This window comes from Triturus cristatus, chromosome 6 (genome assembly GCF_964204655.1).
Source record: "Triturus cristatus chromosome 6, aTriCri1.1, whole genome shotgun sequence".
Classification (NCBI taxonomy): Eukaryota; Metazoa; Chordata; class Amphibia; order Caudata; family Salamandridae; genus Triturus; species Triturus cristatus.
This window is the reverse complement of record NC_140589.1, coordinates 516896388-516924322: the sequence shown is the minus strand read 5'-3', so window position 1 is coordinate 516924322 and position 27935 is coordinate 516896388. Positions and strand designations below refer to the sequence as shown.

The window sequence follows — 27935 nt, the reverse complement described above, 5'->3', positions numbered from 1 at the left end:
GAAGCTGGAGAATCCCCAATGTAATCAACAGGGCACCCGACGCCAAACCAGCAACCTGCACCCAGCCGCCCCTGCGCCGCTGCAGGTGCACTTTTTGTGCTAAACAGGATCGCCCTGAGCCTAACACCAGGAGCTTTGCTCCCACAACCCAGTGGCCTGCTCGTATCCCCCATTGGATAACATTGGGCCTCAGCACTCTGCACCAGGCCTCCCTAGTGCAGGTGAGGGTGTGACAAGAGTGCATCCTTGACACTGGGGGAACCCTTGTTCTTGCCCCAGAAACTCAACCCCAAAGACAGAGTACTTAACTGGTAACCATTAATTTCATTTCTCTCCATAGGAACATATGACTGTTTTTCTCTGAAAGATGTTCAAAGTGTGGAGTTGATTTGAATGGAAACCTGAAAAAGTACAATTGTGCAAAACTGTTTTTACTTACCTTTTCTCCAGGAAATGTCCCAGTGTGATATCTAGGCATATCACACTGAGTAGAAAAAGTAATCTAAAAAGTCATCTATACAGTATTTCAATACCTTGACTTACCTATATGTCAAACAACTGCATTTTGAACTTGCATTCAATTGTAAACAGTGCATAATATTTTGCAAAGCATTTATTTCACTTTCCTGTGCCAGGCTTGGCTTGGTTTTAGAAATGAAATAACTTAATACTATTTTTGATACAAACAAAATTGGTCTGAGTTCAGTATTTGAGTGTGACACATCATCTGCTGATTGAGTGTGTACAACAAATGCTGAACACTACCCTCTGATACAGCCTTACTGCTCGCCCACACTACCACAAATAGAGAGTAAGGTGCTATCTACTTTTACCTATGCCTACCTTTGGGGTTCCACTGGACCCTGTGCACACTATACCTCATTTTGGTATAGTATATACAGAAAATAAATGATTTTCCTGGATGTGACCATTTCCAAGGTGAATGATAAACTACTCATCAAAACTTATTACAAACCTACCGCTAAGAACAATCTCTTAGATTTCTCCAGTTTCCATCCCAGGCCTCTAAGGGAAAACTTGCCATATGGACAGTACCTCCGGATCAGGAGAAATTGTAGCAGCCTGGATGATTATCACACCCAATCGGCAGACTTGTCACAGAAACTGAGGAACCGTGGTTACCCAGAAAAGGTCCTTCGTAAGAGTCAAAAAAGAGCTAGGAATCAGCCTAAGGAGGTTCTTTTGGGGTACAATCCCAGACACACTGATAGCATTCCCCTTACTTGTGTAACAATATACAGCACAGCATCCAACGCCATCACGAAATCTATCAATAAGCACTGGCGCATACTACAGCTTAACAGAAAATGGGAAAAGCATATTTTTTTCCTTTAAACGCGCAAGGAGCTTTAAAGACTCCCTAGTACATACGCGTCCTAGACAGCCAGAAAACAATCCTAATTCTTCCCTGCTTAATGCCTGGTGTTTACCTAGTGTCACAGGACACTTTCCCTGTGGGTATTGTAGTGTCTGTCACTTAACTACTCCCACTAAAGTTTTGAATTTAAAGCCCAATAAAATCTGGACCCAAAGATCCCATTCCAACTGTAACTCTGCTAAAGTGGTTTATTTGCTTACGTGGCCTAAGATACGTTGGGATGACTGCCAGGAAAGTGAAGCAATGCATTTGTGAGCACCGTAGTAACATCCGGTGCTACAAGAGCACCACAAAAATGACAGAACATGTTTTGCGACATAACCACACTACTAATGACTGGAGATTGACCATAATCGAACAGATCAAAACAGGAAATGATACCCAACGTCTGATGTTCGAAAAGGAACAGCGTTGGATTTATCGCCTCTCTACCCACAGACAGGATCTGAATGACAACATCCCTTGGGGAACAATTCTAAGGAGATAGTTATGTTTCTAATTTAAACACCTTTTTGTCTCTAAACACCTCTGGCAACATAATCCATACTATGTGGTTGTTTTGTTGTTTCTGCTGTGTCTCACGACGAGCAGTCTGTAGTCTCATACATTAGGACAACACTACATAGATCTTTGTTTTTATTTTTTACACACCCCACTGCGCCCTTCACTAGCATACTGGCACCTTTGAGTACGTGGTTTTTATCACCTGCATCTGGGCTTTCAACATACTGCACTGCCCGATAGCAGACACCGCTTTCAACAAAGTTTTCGTTTTCAATATCGGCACTTAGGCAAACAGGGTTAGCGCTCTATTACTTATTCAGATACTTAGCCATCCTCGGGGTCCTGAATAAGGGTTAAACCAGGTGCCAAGTGGCCGACTGGCTTTGACGTAGTAAGTATGCGTGAACAGCTGCAACGATAAGGTAAAGGACATTTTTTTCCCTTTCGTGTCTTTAATTCATTGCATTTCATTTCCTAGCGTGTAACTACAAGCCACCGCCCCCCGCTAGGATCCATGATGTATATTTCTTCTACACCACATGTAAGCCTGTATTCTCACCATGATTGTTACCATTTTGAAATACTCTGAGCTTTGCGAGACCGCATCGCTCTTTTTTCTTGTTCACCTGGTTCTAGTTTGTTATAATGGATAATGATTCATTTCATACACCTGGCACTTGGAATTGGCAGGAAGGTGTGAACGCATAGTGTCACATCGATACAGCATACTGCAATTGATCACGGGGGCACAAACATAGTCCACCCGTATTTTTCCATCGAGTCTTCAGGTGCTAAAATCCACGTACTCATACCACCCTCACCATAGGTTAACAGTTCTACTTATGGACACATTCTGATGAGTACACTTGTCAGCATGAGCGTTGGCACATTCACCATTATTTCGCGCATACTGAACAGAACCCTGAATGTGACATGAATGTCTTTTTATGTGGGTTTTGTTTTACAGAGTTCCGGCGTCTCATACTTTGCTGCAGTCTCACAGTCACCACAAGTTTCTTTGCCATGTTCAGGGTCTCAGGTGAGGGTGCACCTTAGCGCGTGCATACCCCCGAGTCCCTCTGGTCCTGACGAAAGCCTCACTAATTGCAAATGGAGGCTGAAACATGTAGACCGGTATCTTGCACTTTCACATAGGGATGTGACTGGCCATTTACACCAGTTAGCACGTCGACCCACACATTTTTAATCTGGTCTTACTTTTGCATCAATAAATTCATTTGGGACAGGTAAAGAAATTTTAATTCACTTTATCACCTTAGCACTTCACAAAAAACCCAGCTCCACTGTAACGAGGCGTTGTAGCACACCCTAGAGGCATTCAGCCCCTAGGGTGGGATCCCAATGATGAAGCATGTCACCAACTAGGTTGGTGAGTGAGGATCTTCTTCACAATAGTCGTGACTCCCTGTACAAACGCTCTTAGTTGGGAATCACTCTTCTGTTGTTTGCTGTATAGTATATATAGAGCCAGCTTCCTACAACACCCTCTTCCCCCAGCGCCTTGAGACCCTCATGAGTGAGTAGTGCACTCTATCAAACCTTGATTGATTGATTAGGAGGATTTCTTTCAAAGGCGGTGATGCCTTTTCACAAGAGATAAGCCATCCCTCTTCCAACCTTCTTTGCTCTACTTCATCCCTCAAAATTCCATTGTTTGGATACCAAGGGAGTGTGAGCTTTTAAATTGATCGCACCGAGTGACATCCAGTGGCCGATCAGCTTTTTGTGGGGTTATCTCAGTAAGAAGGGCAAGGCGATACAGACGTGGACCATTTTGCGATGGATAGCACTGTGTATTATGATCTGCTATGCAATGGCTAAGAAGCAGCCTCCAGAAGCACGGAGGGCTAATTCCACCACAGCCAAGGCTGCTACAACTCCATTGGCAAAATAAGTGCCAGTTGGATATCTGTTGGACATCTACATTGGCTTCAGTGCACACGTTCACAAAGCACTACAGTCTTGAAAGTCCGGCGGCCAGGAATGGGTAATTTTGCCTATTCGGACCCGAGGGACTTTTTGTTCTGAGCCTTTCCACAAACCCACCACCGTGGATGGCAATACTTTGGTATTGATTCGCATAGTGATAAATCGGCTAGCAGAAGAAGTTACTTACCTTCTGTAACGCTCATTCTGGTGGGTACTCTATCCAAAAGCGGATTCCTCACTACCCTCCCACCGCCAAATTCTGTGGATTGGTTTACTAATCTGCACACTGGTTTTTCCAGTTCTGTGATGGGCTCTGTGTCTGAGAGCTCGGACAAGCTCGCAAAAGAAAGTGACGGCAGCGCCCATGGGTGGCACATGGTGTGGTGCTCATATGCAGTTCTGCATATCACTTCCGGAACGGAGTTAACCTACTGGCATAAAGGAACACCGTTTGAGTTTTCACATCATGTCTGGCGCCTGGGCATATGAACAGGGTGAGAAATCTGTGGTTAGAAGTATCCATCTGAACTACTGTATCGAGAGATCTTCAGGTGTGGGTAGAACCAAGAACACAGCGGCATGCTTAAGTGCCAAGAAGCCTACAGGGAAACTGGAATTTCTATTTCTTTTCATCACATGTGCAATAGAACTTCACAATTCAAAGGAGTTATTGAAAGGGCACTAGGAGGATCAAATTCTCCCAGATGAAGACAAAGTGAGACGTCTATTTTGCAAGCGGTTACCCAAGCATGGAAGAGGTCCCTTCCATGACACCGGAGCTGACTGGATGGTCAAAGCGCTCAGGATCTTTGTGTTTAATCACTTCAGGGAGCTCAGAAGTAAAGAATTACTGGAACAATGTCTGGTGCAAGAGTCTATTTCTACACAGAAGAGCAAATGTGGGGGAGCCATGCCAGCCTTTGTTAACACATTTGTCCATGGCCTGCCCCAACCAATAATAACCACATCCAGAGACATCCTTTGACTTTTGGCAGGTGGAACCAACAGAGAAGGTCCTGGCAGTGGCCAGGTACTGCACAGATTACCAAGTACACGTACAGGCCATGGAAGCAGAAAAGACAGATAAAAGGTGAAATTAATGGTGGCACAGTAGAAATTCTATAAAGGAGAACAGGGAGGAGGTAGAGGGAATTCTAGAGGACGAGGGAGAGGGAGAAATAACAGAGCATCCTCCCAGCCTACGCAGGGACATGTTTTCACTGTCATCAGCTAGGACACTGGAAAACCAACAGTCCCACGCTGCACCTAGGATCACAGGACCAGGCCCAGCCGGGAAATGCACCACCACCATCTCCCTATCCCAGAACACAATTGAAGGGGACTTCAATAGACCGAGAGGAACACAAACACCAAAACAATACAATGGTCCCACACATGCACCACCACCTCCCAGGGGGGAAGACACCAATGGTACCCAGAAGATGGGGGAGTGACTGGTTTCCCCCTCTACCTCCTGGTGTCTACTAGGGGTGCCCGAGAATGGGAGACTGCCTAACTGCCCCCCGCTGTAAGGAAGTGGGTTTCTGTTGCAGTAGCCCCCCCCCACTCTTTTGCCTGATAACTGATGCACTTTTCCTTGTTGTGCCCTGGGTTCCTGCCAATCAGGTGCCCAGGGCCTGTGTTCCTTCCCTAAAATCTGCCTAACAGCCAAAACCCAATTGGCATCTCTGGTCACATGTCAGCCCCTGGTAAATGGTACCCAGGGCCTTGTGACCAGAGAAGGCCCCTAAGGGCAGCAACACTTATTGTGCCACCCTTAGAGGCCCTGTACCCTGACACACACTGCCTTTGCAGGCCGAGTGTCTTGGTACCTCAGTCACCCCTCTAGCTGGGTGCCCTATGCCAGTGTTGTGGGCACAGGTGCATGAGCCCTGTGCCCCTACAGTACCCAGGTCCATCCCTGGGCACTGTAAGTGCAGTGCTGCATTAAGAGTATATGGTGCTGAGAGGTCGTCAACACAAACTCCACAGCACCATGATGGTTACACTGAAGACTGAGAAGTTTGGTATCAAACTTCTCAGCACAGTAAACCCACACTGATGCCAGTGTGGGATTTACTGTAAGATGAACGACAGAGGGCATCTTAGAGATGCCCCCTGAACCTAACCTACAATCCACGTCTTGTCTGAGGGGCTGCCTAGGCTGCCACACAGCAGACATGTTGCTGGACCCCAGGATAGAGAGCCATCTGCTCTCCTGGGCCTGCAACAATGCACATCCTGGGTGAGGTGCTAAGTCTCCTCCCCCAGGATGGGCAGCGGAAGCTTCAAAGGCATTCTGCCTTTGTGAGCTTCTCCAGGACACTTTCTGTGCTCAGCAACTGGCCCCTACCGGTTCTGACCCCCCACTCTGGCAGGAAGACTGGCCGGAAACCCCCAAGGAAGGAAAGGGTGTGTGCCAGCCTCTGCCAACCCCACCCCTCAGGTGAGGGAGGCGAGGTGAAGCACATCGGGCTCTAGCCATCTTGTTCATCAGATGGGGTGTTTCTGGAAAGTAAAGCAAATGGACTAGTGTTATAGGCATTTATGAAATGTGCAGCCTCTGTGATACCACCACAAAGGGAGCAATTGATGTGGGACAGCTGCTACACTTCCCGCCAGTGCAGATAAAACCGATACCAGAGGCACCATTACCATAAGTACCACAGTACAAAATAGTCAAGGAAGGAGAGGAGGGCATAATGCCAGTGATAAAAGATCTCCTACACCAAGGTATAATAAGAGATACAATACGGTCCATGCAACACCCATATACTTCCGGTGAGAAAGGCCTGTAAGGGCCCGGACGGGGCCCAAGTGTACAGATTCACACAGGATCTCACAGAATTGAACAAAATAGTGGTCCTATCATTACCTGTGGTTCGTAACCCTGCCACAATCCTGTCAAGCACCCCCGCCACAGAAACATATTTCAATGTACTGGACCTCAGTTCCGCTTTCTTCACCATTCCTTTGCATCCTGATTCCCACTATCTTTTTGCATTCCAATTCCAACACAGAAAATTTACATGGGAAAGGCTCCCAAAAGGCTTTACAGTGTTCCCATCCATTTTCTCCAATGCTTTAAAGACTGACATAGACTCCCTAGAGTTACCAGGGTGCTCCACCTTAATTCAATACAAAGATGACTTACTGAAGCATCACCATCACAGGCAGCCTGTACAGACGACACTGCGGCACTGCTCTGCCACTTGGCACAGAAAGGTCACAAAGTCTCACCAAAGAAACTACAGTTCTGCCTACCCACAGTGAAATACTTGGTGTAGTATAGTGTCAATTTATTCATGGTTACCCCCCACTTTTTGCCTAACATCTGATGCAACCTGACTTGATGTGCTGTGTTGGTTCCCAAAACTATACCTTTGTACCCACAGTTGGCACAACCCTGGCACAGGTAAGCCCCTTGTAAAAGGTACTATGGGTACCAAGGGCACTGTGACCAGGGAAGGCCTCTAAAGGCTGCAGGACCTATTGCGCCACCCTTACAGGCCCAGTACCTTAACACCCACACACTGCCTTTGCAGGCTGCATATTTTGGTGCAGAGAAAAGTGAAGAGTCGACATGACACACATCCCTGTGTTCCATGCCTGCAACCCACTGTCTGAGTCCTAGGTAAGTAACCCCTCAAGCAGGGTGGACTAGCCGTCAGGTAAGGGCCCAGTGACATGAGCCCTGTACACCTAAAGTGTCTAAGCACATTCTTAGACACTAAGTGTAGTAAAGCCATATAGAGTATATGGTCTGGGAATTGGTCATTACAAACTCCATAGCTCCATAATGGCTTTACTAAAAACTGGGGCGTCTGGTAGCAAACTTCTCGGCTCATTAAACCCACACTGAAGCCAGTGTGGGATTTAATGTAAAATGCACTCAGACTCAGACAAGGGCTGGTCAGTAGACCAGCCCAGGTGTGGTTCCTGAGTGGCTGCCCACCATTTGACACCACCAGACAGGTTTTTGGACCCTCTGGGTCAACAGCTTCCACTCTCTGGGTCCAGAAACAAAGCCCATCCTGGGCAGAGGTGTCATGCCTCCGCCCCCAGGAGGGGCAGGGTCCACGAAGGGGAAGCTTCAAAGGCCTGCAGCCTTTGGTAGCTGCCCCTGCCTTTTGCTGCCCCTAGCAACCGACTCCCACAGGTTCGGGTCCCCACTTTGTGAGGGAGAATCGGGAGGAAAACCAAGCTAGAAGGAGAGCTGTGCCCACCTTGCCAACCCCACCCCTCAGGTGGGGAAGGCGAGGTGAAGCACACATCTCAGCCCCCTCCATCTAGAAGATGAGGGGACCCAGCCAATCAGCAGGCTCATGCCCCCCTCCTACTGGAGGGTGGCATAATAAGGGGTGTTCCCACCCCAAGGGGAGACAGATTGGTTCCGACCTGCACACCACTCTAAACACCCCTGAATCTAGTATTTTAGGGGCAACCCTGAACCTTGCCTCTTCAGATTCGAGGAAGAAAGTAAAGGGACCAAAGAACCCTGCTGCCCTAAGAAGAAAAAGACACCTACTGCTTTGGCCCCAGCCTTACCGGCCTGTCCCGACTTCAACCTGCCTACAGCGAAGAAACCGGCGTAGCCAGCAGCCCCCAGAGGCCGGAGGACCTGCCCTGCGCTCACCTTACAGTCTCCCGGGAGCACTAGATTAGCTCAGCAAAGGCACCAAGATCAGAATTCAGAATCTGGAGACTCTGCACCAGACACCCACGGCCTGAGTTTGAGTGGCCCAACACCACAAGGAGGTCTCCCCAGTGATCCTGATCTGGTGATCCCCGACCTCCCTTAAGTTGACACATGCCACCTCAACCTGAAGGGTCCCCTCCCGACCGCGATGGGAACTGGTAAGAGAACCAGACACCAGAAGACACCTCTGCACCAGATGCCCTCTAGCCTTGGGTTGCCCAACCAACAGTGTCCTGGCATCCCCCAAGATCCCAATTTACCTCTCCAGCCAGTGGTTGCCTTCAGGAAGCCTCCCTGACCGAGCCTGCAGCAACTTCACCGAACCGAAGGTCTCCATTGAAAAGCACAGGGTCTCCGATGCCTTTTTGGCATACTGCTGCCCTAGTGCCGCGGGTGGTGCAGCTCCTGTGCTGGTCGTTCGCCCCTGCAGTGCTGACCTTAACCCCAGAAGCTTTGCTCCCACACCCAAGTGGCCTGCTCGTCAGCAGTCCCTAACCGAAGGCACCCTTAGCCCTATAGGCTAACATTGGGCCCCTGCACTCTGCACCCGGCCGCCCCGGTGCTGCTGGTGGTGCAACTCGAGTGCCTACCTGGACCTTGGAGACCCTTGGTTCTAACCCCCAAAACTCCTCATTGTAAGACATTTACTTACCTGCAAAACCGATAACCATTTTTTGAGATATTGGGCCGAAACTGTTCTAAGGGTTGAACTGTAGATTTGTATGGGAAAACAGTAACTGTAATTCAAACCAAGAAAAAGTCTTACTTACCTTGTATTGGGAGATCCTTAGGTGTGGTATCTAGGCATACCACCCTCAACACTCAAAGTAATCTAAAAGTAATTGAAAAGTATTCTGAAAGTAATTACTGTGTAATACAAACTGCTTTTTAAAGAGATACCAACCTGTAACAATTGCAAATCCATCCTCAATTGCATTTCTGTGTAAAGGTTTACAATTGAAAATATAATTGTACCTACTTGTACAAAGTCCAGCTTGGTTCTAGAAATAAAATACAAGTATACCTTTTTTATACTTACCCAATTGGTCTGGATTCAGTCTCTGAGTGTGTGCATCAGTCTTCATTGAGTGAATACAATAAATGCTTAACACACCCTCTGGGTAGGCCTAACTGCTCGCCCCCACTACCACAAAGAGAGCTGTATTACCTACCTAACCTAGCCTCTGCTATACCTCTGGGAACTCCCTGGACTCTGTGCACACTAAACCTTACTTTGGTATAGTATATACAGAGCCAGCTTCCTACACCTGGGATATGAATTGTCAGAAGGGACATGGAAATAACTACCAGACAGAGTTTCCACTATTACAGATTTCTCAAGACCACGCACACAGAAAGAAGTATGAGTTTTCTTAGGAGTGGCAGCTATTGTAGGCACTGGATACTAAACTTTTCTTTGATTGCACACCCACTTTAAGCCCTCACACACAAGGAAGTGCCTGACCCAGTGCCATGGGCCTCAGAATGTGAGACAGCATTTGTGTCATTAAAGCATGTGTTAAGTAAAGCACCAGCCTTGGGCATCCCAGATTACACCAAGGATGTCCACCTGTTTGCCATAATAATGAAGGTTGCTCATTGGGAGTAATGGCACAAAAACACAGCTCCATTTACCGCCCAGTGGCTTATTATTCAGCCACCCTCGACTCTGTAGCAGCAGCCCTCCCACCGTGTTGGAGGGCTGTAGCATCAGCAGCCCTGGGAGTAGAACAATCTGAGAACATAGCTTTAGCACACCCCTGTTCCTACATGTTCCACATGCTGTCAACACCTTACTCACAAAGACCAAAATGCAGCATCTCGCAAATGCACGTCTGACCAGGTATGAATCAACACTGTTGGCACCCCACAATATCATCAAGAGATGCACCACCTTGAACCCTGCTTGTTTGCTTACCAGTGATCATGACAATGATGACCCAACAACAGATGATGCTATTCATGATTGTGTGATTGCCACAGATAGGTACACAAAGGTGCGACCTGGTTTAAGAGACACACAATTCCCAGATGCTGACAGAGATCTGTTTGTTGATAGTTCATGCGTCAGAGCTCCCACCGGCTCACTGCAGGCCTCTTACACATTGGGCATGGCTAAAAATATGTTCGAAGGGGCAAGACTAACATCCAAGAGTGCACAGGCTGCAGAACTGGTGGCATTAACGAGGACATGTAAACGGGTTAAAGGAAGAACAGTGAACATATATACAGACAGCCAATATGGCTTCAGGTTGGCCCATGATTTTGGCCAGCTGTGGGCCATGAGGGGTTCCCTTACCTCAGCTGGCCAACAAATACAACATGCACCACTATTAGCACAGTTGCTGCAAGCCATGTTGTTGCCAAAAAGAGTTGAAGTTGTCAAATGCGCACCACACACTTCTTCAAAAGACGATGTATCACAGGGAAATGTTTTCATTGATGGAGAAGAAAAGAGAATAGTACTAACACGCTGTGAAAACGCAATGGTTCAGATTGCCTCTGTTCCCTCAAGTTACTAGAATGGAGGAGGATTCTATGTATTATGATCCAAAGTATATCCAAACAAGCATTGGCATAGCCAATAGGTCTCGCCTTTGGGGCCTTATAAGTGATTAGAGAGAGCTATTGGCTTTGTTAAAGTTTTTAACATGTGTTGCAGAGTATTGTGAATGTTGTGCAGCATGTTTAAAAGTTATAAGTTATAATTAAAAAAGTGTTATAACCATTTGACACTTTATATATAACATAGAAAACATTATATACAACTGAAGTATCCTAATAAAAACTAGAATTAACACGAAAAATGTGTTCTAGTTTTTTGTTTATGCAAGGACGGGGACAGTGGGGGGAGTGGAGGTGTAGGGAGGGGAGGATTTGAGTGTAGGTAGGGAGGGGATGGGATTAGGGGGGAGTGGAGGTGTAGGGAGGGTGTGGGTGGGGGGGTGGAGGGAGGGGGTGAGTGAGGGAGGTGTAGGGAGTGAGGGTGGAGTGAAGGGAGGGGAGTGGAGTTGGAGGGAGGTGGGAGTGGAAGCGGAGGGAGGGGGAGAGGAGGTGCAACATAAATTCAGAAAAGAGCAGGGCATATACAGATAACTGGATAGCACACAGAGATTTCTGCATAAGCATATAAAGTGCAACACAATAAATACAGACTTCAGCAGGGCACCTACAGACAGCAGCAGGACGCATACAGATAGTAACATAAGAAATACAGATAGCAGGAGGTCACACACCGAATGTAAGACAACAAATACAGATAGCAGCAGATTACACACAGGGAGCACCACAACAAATACAGATATCAGCATGTAACATGCAGAGAGCAACACAGCAAAAACAGAGAGCAGGAGGGCACATGCAGAGAGATGCAGGGCACAGAGAGAGCAGCAGGGACCATACCAACATCAGCAGGGCACACCAAGACCACTGCAGAACACATACAGATTGCAGCACAACAAATAAAGAAAAAAGCAGAGCACAAACAGGCTGCTACAGGGCACACACACAGAGAAATACAGATAATAGCAAGGTACATACCAACAGCAATAAGGAACAGTGAGAGAGCCGTGCAAGTACTGACAGAAACAGGGCACATACATAGAGCAACACAACTACAGACAAAAGCAGTAGGGCACTAAAAGACAGCTGCATGGCTATGGCCTAGGAGGTCCGGTATCTGAATGGCTGAGGCACAAACTGATAGAAGACAAATGATATGGACAGCAACACAGTGGGTTGCAGTACAGATAGCAGTGCTGTGCACTCCGTAGTAGGTTGTAACCTTCCTACCTTTTTACTTGCAGTGAGGTAACCCATAGAGCTGAAATCAGTGCTGCCATGCAGTTAAAGCTGACACCCCGAGCCAATACTACAGGCTGCCCCTCAGAGCCGGTGCTGTCACCTGAGCTCCCTCTGCAAGCGGCGCAACTGCATCCAGCAGAGGACTGTGCGCTTCATGTAGTGATTTGTGTATGTACCTGTGCTGTTCGTGTGCCTCCCACAGTGATATGTGCGTGAATGCCCCCAGAAGAGTGATGTGTATGTGCTTGTACGTCTATGTCTGTGTGCATGTGTGGTCTTCTATTACAGTGATGTGCTTTGTGTTGGTTCTACAAGCGTGTGTATGTGTGGGTGGTGATATTCGTATGTGGTCACTGCACGGACAGCAATGCAGGCCAGGGACAGTCACACAGGCAAGAAAACATTGTGCAGCGTGGGGCAGGAGGAGTGCACAGAAGCGCATGGTACAAGAGTGATGAGGAGTTGGAGGGTGCGGGGCTAGAGAAAAGCATACAATGACTACTCAGATTGTTGGTTTGGAGGGAGGAGCAATTTACACGCTCGAAGGAAGCTGTGGCGAGCAGACTATGGCGTCTTGCACACAGAGGAGGCAGTCTGGGGCTTTTGCAACAGAAGCGCTTGTTGGCTTATGTCTTTACGGCAGACTTGGAAGAGCAAAGAGTGCATCAGAGGCTGGTTGTGGCGAGTGACAGTAATTAAAACAAGCAGACATGTTGGTGGGGGCAGATGGCTCAAAGCAAAGCAGGAGGATTGGGGGATGGGCAAGCCACTCCATGAAATCCTCTTTCTTAGAAGTCATACAAAGTAACTAGATAAGAGCAAGACTTACAGGTCTGTTTACCAGTGCTCTCTGAGCAAGTGAGAAAATATGGGCGCTCCTGATGAGGGTTGGTCAAACACGAGTAGGAAACATAGAAAACTAGTTGAATGGAGTGCGGGGCAGCGTAAGCCCGGCGAGGACTAGAGCTGAGCGCAGTGAAGCAAGGAGCGGCGAACAAAAGTGAAAGCGCACCGGCAAAGTGACCGCGAGCAGGCTAACAAGGGAACCAGTCCAGTTAATGTGTAGGAGAATTGCGCCCAAATACATTTATTTAACTATTTATTTTCAATTTGTAGGCAAAGTTATTGCCCACAGTGCGGGCATCCTGACTTTAGGAGAATAAATGAAGTACGAAGGTCAAAGGGAATGCTGCGAACGAAAGTGATCTTCACTTTTCAAGCACTCGCACTTGTGCTTGTGGCGATCCACATTGCGTGAGCGAGCAGCGGCGCGCAGGGGACATGTGTTTGAAATTAACGTGGCCTCACCGCTGCTCGTTCCCGCAAGTTGGTTGCCGCCACAAGCACAAGTGCTTGAAAAGTGAAGACCGATTGCTAAAGGCCCTCTCAAAGTGCAGCGCATGTGCGCTGCCTAGGCGAGACCTAAAAATGGCCTCGGTGTAGGAGTAGGAAAAATGGAAAAGGGGAGGATATACACAGAAGAGGGGATTAGGATAGGTCCGAATGGTAAAATATGTTTGCCAATGACAATTTTTTCACACATGGCTCGACTCTTCCATGGATCATCACATGTAGGGCGTGATGATTGGACTATTTTCCAAATGCTGGCAAAATACCTTGTTTCGTCAACAGGCTGTACGCTTATGTAAACAATGTACTGTTGGAGTACAATATAATGTTGGAAAAGGTACATCAACTGCCCCAGGCCACTTTACTCATCCACATGGACCCTTTGAGAGCCTTCAGCTAGACTTTATAGACATGTCTCCTACTCACAAGTATAAGTAAGTGTTGGTTATTGTGTGCATGTTTAGCAAATGGATTGAGGCATACTCAGCTAAGAACTGTGATGCAGACTGTTGCCAAATCCCTCCTGAAAGAGATAATTCCACGCTTCGGTGTGCCTATGCTTTTGAACTCTGACAACGGACCAGAGTTTATCTCAAATGTGATTGAGGGATTATGCAAGGGGCTAGGAGCTACACAAAAACTACAGTGTGCCTATCACTCACCGGCAGAGGGTGCTGTTGAGAGGGGGAACGGAGTGTTGAAAAATAAAATAGCGAAGATTTGTGCAGCCACTGAACTGCCCTGGATTGACGCACTGCCGCTTGCTCGGTTGTCCAATGTGAAAGGAAATGGCCATGAGTGTTGATTGTGATATGCACCCTCATTCCCTTCCATAAGATATTATAGAAATATCCCGAACCGTATTGGTATTGTCTTTGAGGGTAGTATGTGTGTCCCTGCCCTCCATATCGGTTGAATCTGCCTCTGAAAGTTTGAGCTCTGCGACAGCCACGAAAATTAGATGTTCCAAATCTACGGTATTGTTAGAGTCGCAGTGCTTTTGTAGTGTCAATGCCAGTTTAAAGACCTTGTAGAGCCTCATCAACTTGCTTACCCAAAAGAGTAAGGCCATCAAAGGCCATATACATTTTTTAAATTGGACCTCAGTGCGAAAGGCAGTGGTTTTTTAACTAAGATTATTGCCTTTTTAGGACAGTACATCTTGCAAGTTGCCCGAAACCAGTGTTTGAGATATTCATTGCTGCATCGACGTAGGAGGAGGTTAACTATCCTTCTTTAAGGATAGCTTGAACTATTTCCTTCTTACCCTCGAGTATAAGCTCTAATAAGGAAGCAATGTCCTGCCACACCTGGCGATCATATCACCCTAGAATTGCCAGGACATTGGCGATTTTAATTGAAATCGCTGCCATATAAGAGATTCTCCTATCCAAATTATCAATCTTTCTACTATCCTTGACTGACAGACCAGATGATGGTGTCATTGGGGCTTTAGTTCTTCTTTGCGCCACTGATGAAATAACTGAATATGGTTTTGTTTGACCAGATTGGCAAGCTGGAGCTGAATCTAAAAGGCCTTTAATTATTATACAGGTGAGGTATTAGAGCTGCAACTGTATGCGGTGTATTCATAAATGTTAGTCCTTTTCACACAAAATCTAAAATTGGTACAGATTTTAAAGATTTCTGCATCTGTTCTTTGAATTCGTACAGAAAACAGATTTGACCTACGGACTCCACTAGTAGGTCGAATTTCTTGGCAGCTCTTTTCATTAAAGAAAGGTGTTTAGAAATATCATCTGACAAATCTAGTGTATTTAGCTTTTCATCCAGACCACTTGGGAGATCAAAGTTTAACTTCTTGTCCTTCATTGTCTTGAAGAAGCTCACATTCCTCTTCGTCCATAACCAAATAAAATTAATTAATAGAATCCTCATCGCTACTCCTAGGTCTCACAGAAGGTTCCTTTTGTGGTGAAGGAGGATGTGGTGGAGAAGGTTGCTTAGGCGGTGAAACTGGTAAAGAAGGAGGGGGGGGCAAATAGTGCAGGAGGTAACATCATTTGAAGATAACTAGACTCACAGCTCACAGTCAATGTGGGTTCAAGTGATGTAGGTCCAGTCCTTATCACCTAGGAAGGAAAACAGCAGGGCAGCTCAGCAAGGCAAGACCCAGTAGTGGCGGAAACGGATCGGGAGTGGCGGGGCAGAGGGCGGGGATTGTGATGTAATTTCTTTTCTTTTTTAAGTAAAAAAAATAAATGACCTTCCCGTCACTCTCCATCACAGCACGTCACCTCAGTCTCTCCTCTCTGGGCCGGACCAGAAACCAGGCAGGCTCCCTCCCCTAAGCCAATCACAACTCTGCAGCAGTGTGATTTGTCTGAGCACAGTAGATCGGCGCTCAGTCAGGGAATGGGGGCCTGGGTATGTTCTCCACGCAGGCTGTAATGCAGCCTACATGGAGAATATGAGCACTTAGAGTGGGCAAACCACTCCTCCACTGCTCTGAGAAAAGAGCAGCCCGCCCTCCGCGTAAAGCTGCGCAGCAGGAACAAATACATCATAGTATTTGTTCTTTCTTTCACTGCTTTACAGCAGTGGGGTGATACTCCTTCGCCTTAGTGGTGGAGCCACCACTAGAAAGAACACAGCAAGGTAGAGTTCAGCCACGTAACAGTTCTTTCAGCAACACAGTAGCTCTTTTTCCTAGCAGACTAGTCACAGGTCCAGAAGTGCACTGATTTGGTAGTGCCAGAGGTCCAGTACTTATAATCAGTGATGCCTTTGAAGTGGGGGAGACCTGAAAGAAAGATTTGAAGTGCACAGATGTTCCCAGATTCTGCTCTGGCTCCAGACACTACAGGGGGGGTGGGGGTGGGCGGGAAGGGTAAATCAATTATTTGTGTGGGGACAGGACACAGCCCTTTCAGGTGTGCCAGCTCATCCCTCCCATCCTTCTCGGGATGGCCTATCTGCATGGGACTGACCACCCAGGCACACCCACCCTTATTTTGTGTGTGGCTGTCTAGAGGGAATAGGAAGCCAGCTGTCACCCACCCCAGATGTGTATTCAAGAGATGGGCAGAAGGCACCAAATGTCTAAAGTAAGTAAATGCCAACTTGCTAAAAGTGTACAGAGAAAAATCCCTACACCATAGATTTAATATTTGTAGAATATACGTAATTACTCCGATCCTACACTTATATAATAATTTACATTCTTCAGTAGATCTTTTTCAAGATTGTCACGCAACTGTTTACGAATCTAAAAGTGTACTGAAAACATGTATTTGAAAGACAAAACCAAATTAACAGTGTAGACACAAACAATATGCACAAAAATACAAAACATTAATAACAATTCTTTCTTTATGCATATAGCAGATATACAACAAACTTCTTGTGGCAGAGATAAAGCTCTTCTGGATGAGAGGGTGTACTACTGGGCCACACTGTTGGCGATCAATTATTGGGTATTCACTAAGCAGGAGAAGCCTTCAGTGAGGTATGACAGATATTGAAATGAACCAAAAGGCTACTTAGCAGTCATATATGGAAAGTGCGGAAGACCTAGCTGGCCCACATATATGAAAGTGGTACAGCAAATATGGGATAACACACTTGGACAACTTTGGGCTTCCCAGCAATTGAGCAAGACAAATCAACTGACTGGGTTTGATTGCTGGGACTTCATAAGAATGAGCTAACTAGGGGGAATGTCTGGGATGGTACAGTCTTGAAGAAGTTCCAGACGCTAAAAAGATGGATATAAGATGCTGGAGCGGGGTGTGTTTTGTTGTCGGAGGTTCAGGCATGCCCTTGCAATAGATAAACCGAAAGAACACAAATAGAAGATGTAAACCCATTTGAAAGATAGTGTTAGCTGAACCTTTGAGACATCAATCCCTCTCACATATTGTAATATAATTAATAATCTACCAGATGTGCTAGAGGCTCTGAAGCAGTACTGGAAACAAAGCCTTGGGGAGCTGTCAGAAGAGGAGTGGAGTGAGGCAGTACAGCGACCAAGGAAGGTCGCAATTAAGGGCGGGTTTTGACTCATAATTGACCCGCCTACACTAAGTGTATAATACTAGAGTACCCATGCCAAGAATCGGGAGAACTGACACTGATGAATGCCTCCAGAGATGTGGCCTTCTGGGTACGTTTATGCATACACAAGGGCATTTGTCTTGAGATCAAGATATATTGAACTGAGGTGATGAGGAGCCTGGCGAGATTTATGTGGCTTGTTGCCCCAGAGTGAGAAACTATTCATTTTGGGAATACGGGGGCGGGGAGGAGGTGGGCAGGGGGAACAAGTCGGCCACCAGATGCCAACAGCTATTTGGTAATATGGGCATAGTAGTAGCCAAATGCAACATTTTGCCATCATGCGAGTCACCAATGCTGCCTCGACTAGGATGGGGCAATGGTAAGGACTGGTACTAGAGTGCTGAAACGTTAGTGCATGAGGGACACAGCTGTCTGCACAAATTTGAAAAGATATGGGGCCCATGGAAAATCTACTGACGCTATATGAGAGTTCCTTTCTGGCACATTTAGTGATTGAACATTAGCTGTAGTAGCAATTGATTTATCACTGATATGATCAAACTGTATGTACTGATTAACAATCATATGAGAAAGTTATGTTTAGTGTACCTGGAGATAAATCCGGGAGACTGTCCAGCTGCACACTGGGTTAAATGACTGCCATGTAACATATTCTGTTGCTATTAAACTACTACAAAACAGTTTTTAAATAAAAGTAGCTTGAGAGGGCCCCCTGAAAAATATTTTAAGCATTTAGTGTGGTGTGGTGTTTTAAAAATACCCAAATCTCGTTTATGCCACATAATCATCAACTTTAATTGCTGAATTAAACAACTTAGCCCTCATCCAGAAGGGACTTTTTTACCCTAAACAAGCACAGTTCACATCATTCCAAAAACAATACACTAAAAAGCATGCCCTTAAAGAGATACATCTAGCTTGCTAAATTCAATAGCAATACTGGTGTTTGAGTATTTTGTTTAAATAAAAAAATGGCAAATGAAATTACCTTCCCATTTCATAGCTTCATATTTTGCTTTATTTTCACGAAGAGATGCCCAATTAATCGTAGGCTTTGGTGGTCCACTTGTTAAGGTATTATCAGAAAGCCCCCTACCAGAGTCACGGTATCCAAATCTGTAATCTGTTGAATAAATGGACTAGATTATACATTTTGAGGAACAGAAAATACATTCAATTATTAGCACCCCTTCACTCACAACATGCAAAAACATCATGACCTCAAGGAAAGCATCAGAATGTGCACCGTAGTTAACTTAAAATGAAGGATCTATTGCACTCCGATACACCATCGATCTGTTTTCCCTCGCCCTTTACATTCAATAACCATTACAAATCAGCTGGATGGTATTTTGACTAAATTAGAACTTGCAAATGGAGGACTGGGCTGCAGTAGGAGATGTCATGGCTCCAGCAACTGGGAGCCAATCGAAAACCAACAAGTTCATTGGAAGTATTAAACACATCAGGAAGTCTTTCACCACACATCTTCCGAAAGCCACTCTTGAAAAGAAAGGACAAAAGGCGTGTATTACGTACTTTAAGCACACCACTGCACAAATTAAAGGTTGTGTCAAAGGTAGCTTCTGATAACCAGCAGGAAGTCTCAAAGTGTTTTAGGGCACACTGCAAATATAACATCCTTCTAATCAAGCACTCCATCATGGAGTAGCATGCTACCCACTCAACAATGCAACTTGCCACAAGTATGAAGAGATATAAAAAGGCAATTACAATTTAAATATTTTCTTGCACAAATATTGAGTGGAGAAAATGTCAATCACAGCCCATTTTGGCATTGGAGTTTCATCAATATAGTCATATACCCACACACAAACGCAGAGGTAAGAATTAAGCAAATAATTCAGAAAAGTTAGTAATACACCATAACACAAACCTTTTTCTTCACCCAGTTTTATATGGTGTGAATCCCATTAATTACCAAAGTAAGTGGAACTTCCTAGGAGTATTTGAATGTTCTCCAATTTCGGGAGGGTCGGCAAAAATGTAGTTTAAAAACAAACAGAAGATGTCAAGTCTCACTGGGATGCAAAGCTGCTTTTTTTTATTGAGGCTTTATGGAGCTATTACAATGGAACATTATTAAAATGCGTACATTGCCAGTTCATAATTTTGTCCCGTTGAGTTGTAAGCTAACGTAGATAGAGACCTATAAACAGAAGAAATGGCCCCTTCTCAGTGCAGAACTAACCAAGGATATGTATAAGTATTTCAACTTCAACCCTCAATAAACGTGTACAGTTTAAAAAGAGAAAAATAAATCTCCAGTTACAGGAGCACCGTGCCCCCCTCGAGCACCAACACCAGCCAACAATCCTCACCACCTTTAAGTGTCCCATCCCCTTATCAATCCAACTTAGCAAAACTTTGTGTACGGAATGATAGCACCAAGTCCACTTCCCCTATGCACAAGACAGTTTTCAAGGAGGCAGAGTATCTGATTTGGCCTTTACTTTTTAAAGGCACGTGTTCCAAGCTTAGTACTAAACCCTGCTTGTATCATCTGCACTCATCCAAGGGAGCCTGTCAGTTTCATCATACATCCACTTCTTGACATTCCTCAGCCAGTCCCAAATTGGTGGCGACACACGGGCCTTCCAAATCATAACCATACGGCGATTCGCCAGGACCAGTGCTAGGGTCATGAATCTCCACATATGTTTAGTCTCTATTGTGCGGGTGGATACACCCAGCACACACAGCGTTACCTCCTTGGTGATAAGCCTACCTCTTATGACAGACTCTGCACCACCCCATTCCAAAATCTGGACACCGCTGAACAGTACCAAAGCATGTGAGTGAAGCCTATGTCCACCTCAGTGCATTTCAGGCACGCAGTCGATGCTCCAAGATACGTGTATCCACACTCTTCGGAAGTATTTGAGTGTTTTGTAGGTAGTTAAATTGAGCGTACTTCAGCCTCACATTTTTTGAGTCAGCCTTAACACTGCTCAAAAATGTCAGCCATTTATCGTCCGCGAATTCCAAATTTAATAAAGATTCCAACCATCGTTTCAGATGGAGAACAAAAACAGCCTGCACTTGCAATAGTGCTGAATACAGCACAGTCATTGCTTTACGTTCGTACCTTTGTGTTGGGAATACCTACAACCCAACAGAGGTGTTGGATTCTTTATGGACGGGGCCCCATTTTTAGGATAAATGGCCCTTTAGAGAATTATATAATAAGAAACTGCCGGGTTCCGATTCAAAATTTTCAAGCTGGTAAGAGACATCACCGATTATCAAATAGGTCCCCCCATAGTATCCCCTCTCCCGCTAAGGTCAGGAGTTGTGGTGTAATGTGAGTTGAAAACAGTTGTGTACAGACCACAATGGCAACTCCGGTGCATAATGGATCTGTCTAGCCCTCGACTGGATGTAGGTATTCTAACACCATTTCGTCACTGTCATGAGCATATTGCTGGGAGTGGCTGCACTGTCTCTGTTCATAAGCCATCAGTCATGCTTTTACTTTGTCCAACTCAGGGTTGCACAATAAGTGCTGCAGTCCCCAGGGAACACAACTTACGGGCCCTGGGTACTCTTGGTACCATATACTAGGGACTTAGAAGTCATTTCAGAGTTGTTACACCAGTGCCTAGTAGCAAAACAGGAGCAAAAAGTGGGTGCGGGCCTGCAAAATGCCAGTTTCTTCACACTAAGCCACAACCAGACATTCACTTCCCCTTTATCTCACTCTTTTGGGTTCTCGTTCATACCTGCTTTCTCTCCTTTTTGTGCTTTTTACTTCTTTTTTGTCTTCTATCTGGATTCGTTCACAATCAAGAGTGCGGCTGTGTTTCTGTGAATAGCTAAGGTGTTTTAAATGCTAATTCCAAACTAGAACGTCACTGAAACCTCTGGTATTTTCAGTGAATGAATATACATATATTCACAAGCAAGCAAGCAATATCAGTAGGACAGATTCTAACACGTATATGTTGCCATCAGATGTGCCCATTTTACTTGCCTTACATGAGCTGAGAAATGAAGCCAACAACAGCGGTCAAGCTTTGACAGAATTACAATCAACTCAAGATAGATTAACAGCTGCTAACATCAAGCAATTAGGAGTAGGCATGAGCCCTTTCAAATCTAAATCTAATTTAATTCCCAACATGCCGAAGGATGCGATTGATATCTTCCATGAGGTGGTGACGGAAGACATTAAGAAACTACATAATCAAATAAAACATAGGAAACGCTATAAGAGCAATGATGAAATACAATATTCCAAGATGGTAAAAAGGCTAAGAAGCAATCATGAAGTCATTGTTGCCAAATCTGATAAAGGTGGCAATATAGTGATTTGGCCACAAAAAGATTACATGTGGAAGCTCGCAGACACCTAGATGACTCTACTTGTTATGAAAAAACAGAAAGTAAGCAGTACAATTTGGCCAAAGACAATTTGAAAAAGATGTTTCTGGAATGGAAGCGGGAAGGAATTATTTCCTTAGAAGAATATACATTTCTGCATGTGGAACATCCAGTCTTGCCAAGACTTTATTTTATCCCTAAAGTCCATAAGAACATTACTCCCATTCCAGGAAGACCTATTATATCAGCAGTGTAGGGGAGAAAGCAACGCAGTATATTGATTATTTTCTGCAAGATTTCGTAAAAAAACAGCTTTCCACATATGTGAAGGACAGGGGATCTTTTGAAGAAATTACAAGACATTCAATGGGCAGAGGATTTGATGTTCACCACTCAGGACTTTGAATCCCTGTACACAAGTATAGAGCATCATACAGGACTGAATGCAGTACAGTATTTTTTTTTAAATATGAGGCCGATTGAATGCTATAATCATAACAAAATGCTTTTAAAGTTAATTTCAGGGTGTTTGCATGATAACTATTTCACCTTTGGAAATGACATCTATTTGCAAAAAAGAGGTGTGGCGATGGGAGCCTGCTTCTTCCCCAGCTATGCATGCTTGCATGTTGGCTGGTGGGAGGAGCAGGTTCTCAAAACCATACTTTTGGATGAATATACCAACCATGTTTTATACTGATTGAGATATATCGATGATGTTTTTATTGTATGGAGAGAACATGCTTCTGATTTTATTAATCGTATTAATGACAACACTGCAAATTTGAAGTTTACCTCGCAGATCAATTAGGAAACTATTGAGATTTTAGATGTAAAAGTTTACATAAAATAAGGAAGGATAGCAACCACCTTACATAGGAAAACCACTGCTGGAAATGTAACACTCCATGCCAGCAGTGCACATCCTAAACACTTGATAAAAAATATTCCTTATGGGGAACGTTTACGCCTAAAAAGGATCTGCAGCACAGAAGACCACCTCAGTGTATGAACTGAAGAGGTTCTATGCAGATTCAGAAAAAGAGGTTACAGCGATAACATTTTGGATGAGGTAGTAAGCAAAATGAGGGAGAAACGAGGGAATTTCTCTATTCAAGTGATAGCACTAAAACAACTGTCATAGATGAAAACAATGCCCCCAGACTTATCACCACCTACAAAAAACAAGCAAGGAAGATTCGATCAATAGTCCGGCGTAATTGGCCCATTGTGTTGACTGACAAGGTATTGGCTCCGAGGCTCCCTGCTCAACCTGTCATTACTTACAGAAAAGGCCCCTCTATGCGCACACAGATTGTGAAGAGCAGCCCCGAATTGTCTAAAGCTATAATGTGGCTGCAACCCAAGCAAGGTTTTACCAAATGCTCTTCTTGCAGAGCATGTAGAGTCGTGGAGAACACAACCCACTATACTATCCCGTTTACCCCAGATAGGATTGCTATTCAGGTTAAATGTAACTGTAGAACTGAGTATGCGGTGTATATTCTGTCATGCACCTGCGGCTTAAGGTATGTGGGAAGTACTAAGCTGCAGGTGCATGTCCGAATCCTACAGCACCTACGAGCCATCGTGAATAATGATACAGCTTATCCGGTGGCCCGTCATTTCAAGCAGATGCATGACAACAATCTTAACTGCTTGAAATATTTTGGGGTGGCTGCTGTTCCGAAATTGCGCAGAGGAGGCAACAGAGAAAGGAAGTTGAGGCAGATGGAGTCGCGCATGATTTTGGACCTTGACAGCAAGTTCCCCAAAGGAACTTGCAAGCGCTGCTGCGAGAGCGCTTGCGCGTTTTTGCAGTAAAACTGCTGTTTTAAAAACGTTATATATTCTTCTTGTTTGTTTTGGTCATTTTGACCCTTTTTTAAATTGCCCCTTACCTGCACCATAAATCGTGCCCCTTCACCGCCGTTTTGGCGGGTCTGGTCTTGGGGTGGGTGCCTGGTTCGTTTTTGGCGGACATCTTGGAGTGGGGTGAGTGGATTGAGGCTTTTCCAGCTGACAGCGCTTGAATGCACATGTGACGCCTGGGAACACCTATTTAGGGCGAGTCCCTCCTGCTTTCAGCCCCTGACAAGGCGGCTGCTGCTGCGAGAGCGCTTGCGCGTTTTTGCAGTAAAACTGCTGTTTTAAAAACGTTATATATTCTTCTTGTTTGTTTTGGTCATTTTGACCCTTTTTTAAATTGCCCCTTACCTGCACCATAAATCGTGCCCCTTCACCGCCGTTTTGGCGGGTCTGGTCTTGGGATGGGTGCCTGGTTCGTTTTTGGCGGACATCTTGGAGTGGGGTGAGTGGATTGAGGCTTTTCCAGCTGACAGCGCTTGAATGCACATGTGACGCCTGGGAACACCTATTTAAGGCTCCTCCCCTAGCGCAGCGGGATCGCGCAGCGGGCGCGTCCTCGCGTGGCCGGAGTCGTGCCAGAGTCCTGCCCGTCTGCGTCCGTCCGCGCCCGGTTGCGCTGGCTTCGTGGCGATATTTACATCAGGTGCATCTCTAACCATGCTTATGTATACCAGGGAGAGTCTCCTGGCATTTAATACCTGTCTGCCTCCCTGCGCCGAAGTCCGCGGTGACCCTTTGTGTGGCCCCCATCGCTGTGCTTGTGGCGGCTGGCTACTCGAAGCCCCTTCCTGTTTGGGGTCTTGTATAGTGCAGCCTGCCATAAGCAGTAAGGTCTCTTCGCGACATCTCACCATCTGGAATTTAAACGTCAGATCGGCGGTCAAGCATTATCAGGATATTGCTGATCTTGTGGACAATGACCCCCCTGACATCTTTTGTCTGACAGAGACATGGCTGCAAGACACCGATTCTACGGTATTGAATCTGGCGTTCCCCGTTGAGTATTCCATCTACACGCTCAACCGCTCTTCGAGAGGGGGTGGCGTCGCTCTTGCTGTTAAATCGTGCTATTCTTGCGCCTGGAGTGTGCAGAACATCACGGGCTGCGAAAGCGCCCTGTTCAAGGTTGCGGTTACTCCGCATTTTACCTTGTCAGGATTGCTGATTTACCGTCCACCTGGTAGCTCAGTGGCATTTCGAGAGGCTCTCCCTGAGGCGGTTAGTTCACTAGCAGTAGGGTCTGCCAATTTTTCTATCATTGGTGATTTGAATCTCCATTTTGACACTTTGTGTCTTTCTTCTGTGGGAGGGATGGTGGCGGACCTTGAGGCCCTTCAATTGTTCCAGCTGGTCTCGGACCCCACTCATAGTGGTGGCCACACTCTGGACCCCTTTTTTTCTAACTTAGAAGGGGTTACAGTGGCCCCCCCCCTCCCCCTGACCTGGTCAGACCACTCACTCGTGACCATTCACTGTAGTCTTGATGAAGCCCCACTTAAGGTGCCACTGCGAGCCATGCCCAGACGGCGCTGGAGCAAATTAAAGGCGGAAGATCTCCACCGCCTTCTTACTGACGACCCGCTGGGTGCAGTGGAGAACGTGGAGTCTGGTTATGACCATTTCTGCGGATGGGTAACCAGGGCCCTCGACTCCCTTATCCCGATGGTTTCCAGTAAGTGTGGCTCCCGCGCCCCCAGTCCCTGGTATGATGGCAATCTGAGGGCTCTGAAAAGTGTCTGCAGACGTACAGAGAGAGACTGGAGGAAGAGGTATGACAGCAGCAAAAAAACCCTGTATATGGCTGCGGTCAAGTCTTATCACCGCGCGGTTTGTAGAACCCGGGCTGAATACTACGCTCTGGAGTTTCGCAATAGTGGGAATCCTGTTAAAACCATCTTTAAGGCCCTTAAAGACCTTGTGGCAAGGAAGCCGGCCGGTAACTCCATCAGCTCCAATACTCATTGTGAAGCGCTGGCGGCTTTCTTCCTGGAGAAGGTCCAGACCATATATAGGGCCTTCCCCTCCTCCACTGCACAAACCAGTATGGGGCCTCCCATCCGGTTGGATCAGGTGGTGCTAGACTCTCTCCCCTCTCTCTCTTTGGAGTCTTACACGGCCTTGGCTCTCCGAGTTAAGTCGGGGTCGCCGGACGACCCGCTCAAGCCACCTATGTTCAGAGACCAGGTTTTTGCTCGCCCGGTTTGCGACTTAATCAACACGTCGCTATCATCAGGCCAAGTGCCTTTGAAATGGAAGCATGCGGTAGTAATGCCCATTTTGAAAAAACCATCTCTCGACCCTACAAAATCGGAGAACTACCGCCCGATTTCACTTCTCCCGTGGCCAGCCAAACTCGCGGAGGCGCATGTCAACACCGCCCTCTCTGGTCATCTGTTGCGTGCCAACATTCTGGACGACACCCAGAATGGTTTTCGGGCTGGCCACAGTACGGAGACAGCACTGTTATCTATGGTCGAGCACCTTCGGGTAGTTCTGGATGCAGGTCAAACGGCGGCGCTTGTTTTGTTAGACCTAAGCGCCGCCTTTGACACGGTCTCCCATGACATTCTCCTGCAACGTCTTGAGGAGATAGGGGTGATCGGCACTGCACACCAGTGGTTCCGTTCGTTTCTCAGGGATCGTTCCTTCTGTGTGGCGTCCCCGCCCTACCAGTCCAAATGTCATCGTCTGTCTCTTGGGGTCCCACAGGGTTCCTCACTGAGCCCCACGTTGTTTAACATCTACGTGAGGCCGCTGGCTGAGGTTGTGAAGCTCTGTGGTATGACCATGGTGTCGTACGCAGATGACACCCAGCTAGCGGTCACGATCAGCGGGGACTCGGGGGTGGATGCCCCAAGATTCAGAGAAGGACTCAGGGCGGTGGCTGGTTGGATGACGTCCAACTGTCTCCAACTAAACGCCAAAAAAACGGAGGTGATGATCTTTGGGAAGCGGACGGACCTATGGGGAGATACTTGGTGGCCCTCTGAGTTGGGGCCGACCCCCACTCCGGTTGCGGAGATCAAAAACCTTGGTGTTTGGCTGGACCCTTCCCTCAACTTCGTTGGCCACACCAAAAGGACGGCGGCTTGCTGCTTCGGCATCCTGCGCAATCTGCGCCCTGCCCTTAAATACTTCGATGCCGCAACTCGTCAATTGGTGGTGCAAGCAACGGTTTTGGCACGGCTGGACTATGCCAGCTCCCTTTTTATAGGATTAAACCAGGCTGAGTTAACCCGACTTCAAAGAGTGCAGAACGCTGCGGCCAGAGCGATCATAGGTCTTCCTAGGTTTTGCTCGGCCGGTCAATCTTTGCGAGCCTTGCATTGGTTACCCGTTAGGCAGCGGATCCACTTTAAAGTTTTGTGCCTTTCCTTCAAAATTCTGAAGGGCCTATCACTTCCCTTACTGCACCAACTCTTGCGCCCTTACATCCCGGGCCGCACTCTGCGCTCGCTAGACCAAGAATTAGCGGTAGCCCCTCGGTTCAAACTCAGTCGGGTGGGGGGTCGCTCTTTTAAGGTGCGGGCAGCCGCACTCTGGAACGCTCTCCCTTTGAAACTCCGGACCTTTGGTGACCTGCTCTCCTTCCGCAAGGCCGCTAAAACTAATTTATTTTCTGAGCTTTGTTAAATCCTGCACTCCCCAATTTCTTAATAATTATTTCTGTTCCCCAGTTGTGTTGTGTTCGCCACCTTGTCGGTGCGCCGGGACGCTCCTTCGCTGGAGCAGCCGTGCGCAATACAAATAGCACTAACATAACATAACATAACATAACATAACTCAACAACACTGAGGACTTACATTATTTTTTATAAGACCACATCCATAACAAGAAAGATCTAATAGGCAAAAACCGCAGTATTTGTTGTCCACATATGGTATTCTATGGGTATTATGGAGGGACAGTGGTAGAAACCGAATAAAATGTTTGAATGTTTATTTTTTGCAGCCGCCTCCACAGGTTACATCAGG

General features: G+C 46.4%; 1 protein-coding gene across 2 annotated transcripts in view; it reads right to left on the bottom strand.

Moving 5' to 3' along the window:
• DDX43 (DEAD-box helicase 43) overlaps positions 1 to 27935 on the bottom strand; it is a 1041849-nt gene that overhangs the window by 893689 nt on the left and 120225 nt on the right. For both annotated transcript variants that reach the window (XM_085610941.1, XM_085610942.1), the window contains exon 4: positions 18736 to 18870. In XM_085610941.1, coding sequence (XP_085467067.1) covers positions 18736 to 18870 — 135 coding nt within the window. The remainder of the gene's footprint in view (positions 1 to 18735; positions 18871 to 27935) is intronic.